Below are 7039 nucleotides of genomic sequence, written 5' to 3'. Positions count from 1 at the left end.
TATTTTGGGGGGCTAGCAGGTGGCATAGTAGTTAAGGGCGCTGGACTCCCACATGGTCAACTGCAGTTCAAGTCCCAGACCTGGCAGCTTGCTTTTTCACTTTCTCACTCTGTACCTCTCTGGTCAACTTAAAAAATAAATAAGGAAATAAATAAAGTTAAATAAAATAAATCTTTAAAAAAAGAATTATTTTTAAAACTCATTATTTTTTAATTTGCTCCAGGGCACGTGTGCTCACCAGAGACAGAGAGGAAAAGTGAGAAAGTAAGCACCAGGTTTGAGACTTGACTCACGGTCGGCCATGTGGGAGTCCAGCATCTCAACTACCATGCCACCTGCTGTCCCACCCCAGGGGCTGCTTTTCTAAAACGTATGTCTTCCTCTCTTCACAGCTCTAAAAAGGCTGAGGGACTCAGCCAATGCCAACGATGTGGAAACAGGTGAGTGGGCACAGAAGTCCAGCTGCAGGAACCCATGGGGTGGGTGGGCAGGCAGAGGCCAGGTGTGCACTGCCTGGTAGATAGCCCGCCAGCCCTCTGCCCTGGAGTAGGCTCAGGTACTTGTCTGCCTTTGCAGCCATTCTGAAGAAGGTAAGTCTAGCAGACATACTCACTCTGCCCATGCTCTGCTGTCATCCTGAACTTCCTGAGGTCGTAGCACTTACCACTACAATGCAACTTCCCTGGGACCAGCAGGTGGCGTGGTGGCTAAGGTGTGGACTCCCACATGGCCCTACCTGGATTGGAGTCCCAGACCTGGTGGCTTGCTTTTTCACTTTCCCTCTCTGTCTCTCTCTGATGAGCCCACATGTCCTGTAGCAAGTTAAAAAAATAATGATAAATAAAATTATGTAAATAATTCTTTACAAAAGTAAAAATAATAAATATATCCTTAGGCCACATGCTAGAGATATAAAAAAAAAAAAAACCCAAAACATTATTTTTCCTTGCAAAGCTTTAAGGCCATCTTTGTAGCCTACCGATTAAGGGAACCAGAGTCCATGTGCCAACCTGGTTCAAATCCTGGCCCCAGCAGCTTGAAAGACATGCTAGGCACGTGTGCATACATGCCCCAGATCCCATAGCTCTGAGGAATGAAGGGATTACAGCATGACCACTGCCCAGGAGTGCTTTCTCCCTCTCCCTCTCTCTATCTCTCTGTTTCTTTCTCTCTCTGTCTCTGGGAAGTGCACACACCCTCTGGCAATTAAAAAAATATTTAGGTTGCTACTCAGATATTCCAAAATAGTACAGTTTTTGACTCCCTGATGGTGGCGACTGCATCTGCTTTTGAATTCGTAGCCCTAGGAAGAGGGTCGGTGTTCTTTTGGAACTTCTGCTGAATGGGAGTGAATGCTCAGCTCTAACTGCCAGGCGACTGTCTGCACAGGCCACCCTCTTCTGCTGCTCAGCCGGAGTTAGACCCAGTGGCTCCCAAGCGCGTTCAGTTCTCAGAGCACCTGGACGGCCTGGGTGGGCTTCCCAGCAGCTCACCACTCTGCTTTGTGTTGGGGCTCTCCAGCATTCACTAGCCACCAGGACAGTAGCAGTGTTGAAGATACAGAGACAGTTGTTTATTATTTTTATTTTTTAATTGCCAGAGGGCACAATTCAAAGAGAGAGAGAGAACACTCCCCAATGGGCATGGTCACGGCACAATCCCTTCTCCCTTTCTCCATCCTGTTGGGATTTGGGGCATGTATGCACTCAGGCCTGGTGTGTTTCTCAAACCACCGGGACCATTCGCTTTGTGGGATCTGCCTCCCTTTACCACTAGTGTGTGGGGCTGCCCTGTGTAAGAGTAATTTATAGAATAAAAATATTAATTTTATCCATTGACTTCATTATTTCTGTGGGGACCAGCAGGTGGCAAGGTGGTTAAGGTACTGGAATTCCGGGACCAGCAGTTAGCATAATGGCTATGTCTCTGGACTCCCATGTAGTCGACCGCGGTTCGTGACCCCGTGGCTTAAGAACTCACACCGGGTGCGTGCGTGCGTGTGTGCCCAAGATTCCGAGAGGAGAATGGAGGAGAAGGGATTGTGGTGTGGCCAGCCCCCAGGGGGTGATTTATCGCTTTCTATCTCTGTCTGTCTATCTGGCGAGTGCATGCGCCTTACAGCAAAAAAAAAAAACTCTCAAAAAAAAAAAGGTACTGGAATTCCCACATGGCCGACCACGGTTTGAGTCCTGGACCTAATAATTCTTTTTAAAAAAATTATTTCTGTGAATCAGGAAAATGTTGTATGTTCATTTTCTATGACTGTTTTAACAAATTGCTACAAATGTAGCAGCTTAAAGAACACATATTTAGGGGCCAGCAGGTAGCATGATGGTTAAGGTGCTAGACTCCCACATTGCCAATTACAGTTCAAGTCCCAGACCCAGCAACCTGAGGGTCACACTGGGTGCATGTGCATGCATGCTCAAAACCACGAGAGGAGGCTAGAGAAGGTTTACAGCATGGCTCTCTCTCTTGGGGGATGATTTCTCACTTTCCCTCTCACTGTCTCTCTCTCGAGTGAGAGACAGTGATTTTTGCCCTGTGGCAAAAATCTTTTTTATGAAAAAAAAAAAAAAAGAACACATATTTATTCACACACAGGTCTGTAGGCCAGAAATCCAACCCAGGTCTCACTGGCCAGACTAACACTCGGCGTGAGCAGGCTGCCCTTCTTTCTGGAGGCCCTTGGGAGAATCTGGTCCCCTGACTGCACTTCGAGAGGCCATCCACACTCTTCCTTCGCCTCTGGAGCCAGTAACAGCGCTGAGTCTCCTCACGCTGTCCCCTCTCTCGTTCTCACAGCCAAGAAGGTTCTCTGATTTTTTTAAAGAATTATTTTATTTAATATTATTTATTTATTTTAATTTGACCAGAGAGGGACAAGAGTGAGAGAGAGGGAGATGGAAAGTGAGAAAGATAAGCCCCAGGTCCAGGACTCGAACCGTGGTTGGCCATGTGGGAATGTAGCGCCATTAACCACCACGCCACCTGCTGGCCCAGGTTCTTTGATTTTAAGGACTCAACATGATTAGATAGGATCCCTGGATTATCTGGGATCATCTCTAGGTCTTTACCCTGGTCAAATCTTCAAAGCCTTTTTTGCCAAGTAAGGTTAGATATCGCCATATTCCAGGGATTCTCTGTGGACAGCTTTGGGGCCATTATCTGTCTTCCTCAAGTGGACACGCTCTATCTCGGTGGCATGATGCTGTGGATCTTGAATGTCAGTTTCTGTTGAGGGCCGTGGCCAGGGGGTATCTCTTCCATCAGGTGCAGAGGGCCGCCTCCCCCAGAGAGCTGGCGTGTTGCATCACAGCATTGAGCTGGTTCCTGTGCTCCTGCCCTCGCTGAGTCAGCAGGCCGGGGGACTAGAGAGTTTCCATATCTCCTCTCCTGGGTCTCCTTCCATTAACTTTAATATTTTGGACTTTGTTTTTTGGGAGATAGTTTTGCCCTAGGGAACATGCAATCACCAGAGAGAGAGAGAGCAAAAAAAAAATCACCCCCGGGGGGATGCCACACCACAGTCCCTTCTCCTCCTCTCTCCTCTCAGGATTCTGGGCATGCACGCACACGCACCCAGCATGAGCTTCAAATTGTTGGGTCCAGAACTCGAACCACAGCTATGTGGGAGTCCAGGGCCTTAACTACATGCCTCCTGCTGGCCCCTATTTTGGACTATTTAGGCGGCTCCCTAGATAGCTTTTGAAAGAAAAATAAGCATTCTCTCTTTTTTTTTTTTTTTTAATATCACTGATGTGTGGCCAAAGAACATTTTAATTATATTTACCCTGCACAGAAAATCTAGTTTGTTCTGAATCAGGTGGTTTTACTATCTTGGCAGAAGTGCTGTAATTTTCCACTCACAGCCTCTGATTTACCAGGCCTCTGACGACTCTGATGGTGAAATTCACCGTCAGATAGCCTCTTCACTGCTCTGCTTTCGTGGCTAGTGTTTTATGTTCTTCTCTGCACATCTGCTGGGCTTTTGTGTAACTGAGCAAACGCAGTAGACATAAAATTGATACATTGCTATTGTTAAACTGTAAGTACTTTTCTATAAATCAAGACTCATTTTATTTTTTTAAGAATTATTTTTAATTTAACTTTATTTATTTATTCATCCATTCCAATTTGACCAGAGAAGGACAGAAAGAGAGAGAGGGAGAGGGAGAGAGGGAAAGTGAGACAGCAAGCTGCCAGGTCCACGACTCGAACCACGATTGGCCATATGGGAATGTCCAGCGCCCTTAGCCACCACACCACCTGCCAGTCCCCAGAATCATTTTAAATATGAAAATAATATATGCATCTACTATTTGTTTAGAAATTAGAGAGATGGAGAAGAAAAAACACCCATAATGTCAACAAAGGAACCAATCTCTCTCTATCTATATTTTTTAAATTATTTAATTTAATTTTATTTATTTATTTTTATTTGACCAGAGAGGGACAGAGCACAAGAGAAAACAAGACAGCAAGCTGCCAGGTCCAGGACTCGAACCACTGTCAGCTATGTGAAAGTCTAACACCTTTAACCACCACGCCACCTACAGGCCCCATCTGTTAATATTTTGGCAAATAACCTGCTAGTTCTTTTTCCTATGCATTAGGATTAGTTAGTTAGTTTTTGCACTCACCAGCTAGACAGATAGGGAGGGAAAGTGAGAAATCACCTCCCAAGGGGAGATATCCACACTGCAATCACTTCTCTATTCTCATAATTCTTGGCATATGGGCCCAATGTATTTTTCAAGGCCCAAGATTTGCTATTTTTTTTTTTTAAGTTTATTTCTTCCACAAGCAAGAGAGACAAAGAGAGGGAGGCAGGCATCCCCAACAGGGTCTTTGTGCTGCGATCCACCCGGGACTAAGAGCATGTGCATGGCTGCCTGGGGTGTGAAGGGTGACCTCAGGAGACAAACCCAGGGCTTCCCGCGTGACCTCAGAATCACGGAGTGTTGCATGACCACTGTGCCACTGCAGCTGGTACAAACTTTTTTTTCTTTTTTATTTAAAAATATATTTTATTTTTAGATTTTTGTCATAGGGCAGTGCACTCACTAGAGAGAGACAGAGAGAGGGGAAGGTCATGCTGCAGTCCCTTCTCCTCCCTTCTCTCAGGATTTTGGGCACACATACACAGATGCCTGGCATAAGTTCTACCTGGTACAGGATTCGAACTGTGCAGTCAGCCATGTAGGATCCAGCTGCCTTAACCTCCATACCACCTGTTGGTCCTTTTTCCTTTTTATGAAACAAATACATGGCTATATGATTTGTTTAAAGCTTACAAGGTAGAAGGCAAAAAATCACCTTGTAATTCCATTTGCCAACTATAACCACAATTTATTTTATTTTATTTTTATTTTATTTATTCATTTATTTAATTTGATCAGAGAGAGACACACACACACAGAGAAAGAAAGTGAAAAAGCAAGCCACCAGGTCCGAGACTCGAACCATGGTCAGCCATGTGGGAGTGTCCAGCACCTTAACCACCATGCCATCTGCTGGTCCCCAAACCACAATTTTTAATAGATGTACACTGTTCCCTCAGAGGAACAGAGTGAGAGTCACTTAATCAGTCAGATATTTACACACTGGTTTTTATTGTTAAATTCTGTCCCAGGTGGGGCCAGCAGGTGGCGTGGTGGTTAAGGCAGCTGGACTCCCACATGGCTGACCACAGTTTGAATCCTGAACCTGGCAGCTTGCTTTCTTACTTTCCCTCTCTCTCTCTCTCTGGTGAATGTGCATGGCCTGTAGCAAATTAAAATAATAACACATCAAATAATTATTTTTTAAGTGATTTTACTTAGCTTTATTTAGTTATTTATTTTATTAGACTAGACAGGGACAGAGAGAGAGGAAGGTGAGAAAGTAAGCCACCAGGTCTGGGACTCGAACTGTGGTCGGCCATATGGGAGTCTAGTGCCCGTAACCACTATGCCACCTGCTGGCCCCTCAAATAATTCTTTTTTTGGGGGGGAGAGGTTTTTTCACTATAGGGCGCCTGCACTCGCCAGACAGAGAGAGACATAGAGACAGAAAGCAAGAAATCACCCCCCAGGGTGTTGGTCACGCCACAATCCCTTCTCTTCCATTCTCTTCTCGGGATCTTGGGCACGCACGCACATGCGCCCGGTGTGAATTTTAAGCTACTGGGTCCGGTATGCGAACCGCGGTCAACTACGTGGGAGTGCAGCAACATAGCCATTACGCTAACTGCTGGTTCCCCAAATAATTCTTTAGAAAATAAAAACAAAACAAAACAAAAAAAACTCCATCCCAGGTATGGGATTGTTCTATATGCATTTTTTTTAGGGTGAGAAATCACACCTCGGGGGGATGGGCACACAGCAATCCCTTCTCCTCCATTTGCCTCTCAGGATTTTGGGCACACGTGCACATATGCCCAGGATGTTTTAAGCCACTGGGTCCAGGGCTTGAACTGTAGTTGACTATGGTGGGAGTCCAGTGACATAACCATTATGCCATCTGCTGGTCCCCCATATGCATATTTTGATGGCTCCTGACAGAGGTTGACTCTAAGTGTACAAATCACAGAAATACAACAGAACTGGCTATTTGAGCTTTGCCTTACCTGTTTGATTCTGGCTGTCTTCTGTTGGACGTTCTCATAAACACTACGCTGACCTGAAGCTCTCACTCCTCCTCCACTCTCATCACCGTTCTGTTGTCATGCATTCATTCAGCCGCTAATACCAAGGTGATAAAGACCTGCAATATGGTTGGAGAGGAAGAATATAAAGAAGTGATACTATTTCTTTTTTTTTTTTGGAGAGGTTTTTTTCACTATAGGGCGTGTGTGCTCGCCAAGCAGACAGAGAGAGACATAGAGACAGAAAGCGAGAAACCCATGGGGGGGATGGTCACGCCGCAATCCCTTCTTCTCCATTCTCCTCTTGGGATCTTGGGTACGCACGCACACGCGCCCGGTGTGAGTTTTAAGCCACCGGGTCTAGGACGCAAACCACGGTCGACTACGTGGGAGTCCAGCGACATACCCATT

At 45.6% G+C, this 7039-nt stretch overlaps 1 protein-coding gene and 1 long non-coding RNA gene across 2 annotated transcripts in view; one reads left to right on the top strand and one right to left on the bottom strand.

The window, feature by feature from the left end:
• ANKRD54 (ankyrin repeat domain 54) overlaps window positions 1–7039 on the top strand; it is a gene marked incomplete at its 5' end in the record, with an annotated part of 15546 nt that overhangs the window by 4325 nt on the left and 4182 nt on the right. The window contains 1 exon segment of the mRNA XM_014583274.2: window positions 393–440. Coding sequence (XP_014438760.1) covers window positions 393–440 — 48 coding nt within the window.
• The window catches only part of LOC114005656 (uncharacterized), a 12309-nt gene continuing 9060 nt past the window's right edge, over window positions 3791–7039 (bottom strand). The window contains exons 2-3 of the long non-coding RNA XR_003547491.1: window positions 6611–6747; window positions 3791–3999 (exon numbers count right to left, since the gene is read on the bottom strand). This is a non-coding gene — a long non-coding RNA (uncharacterized LOC114005656). The remainder of the gene's footprint in view (window positions 4000–6610; window positions 6748–7039) is intronic.

Source organism: Tupaia chinensis, unplaced genomic scaffold, assembly GCF_000334495.1.
Source record: "Tupaia chinensis unplaced genomic scaffold, TupChi_1.0 Scaffold144197_2, whole genome shotgun sequence".
Lineage (NCBI taxonomy): Eukaryota > Metazoa > Chordata > Mammalia > Scandentia > Tupaiidae > Tupaia > Tupaia belangeri.
This window is presented reverse-complemented; position numbering and strand designations above follow the sequence as displayed.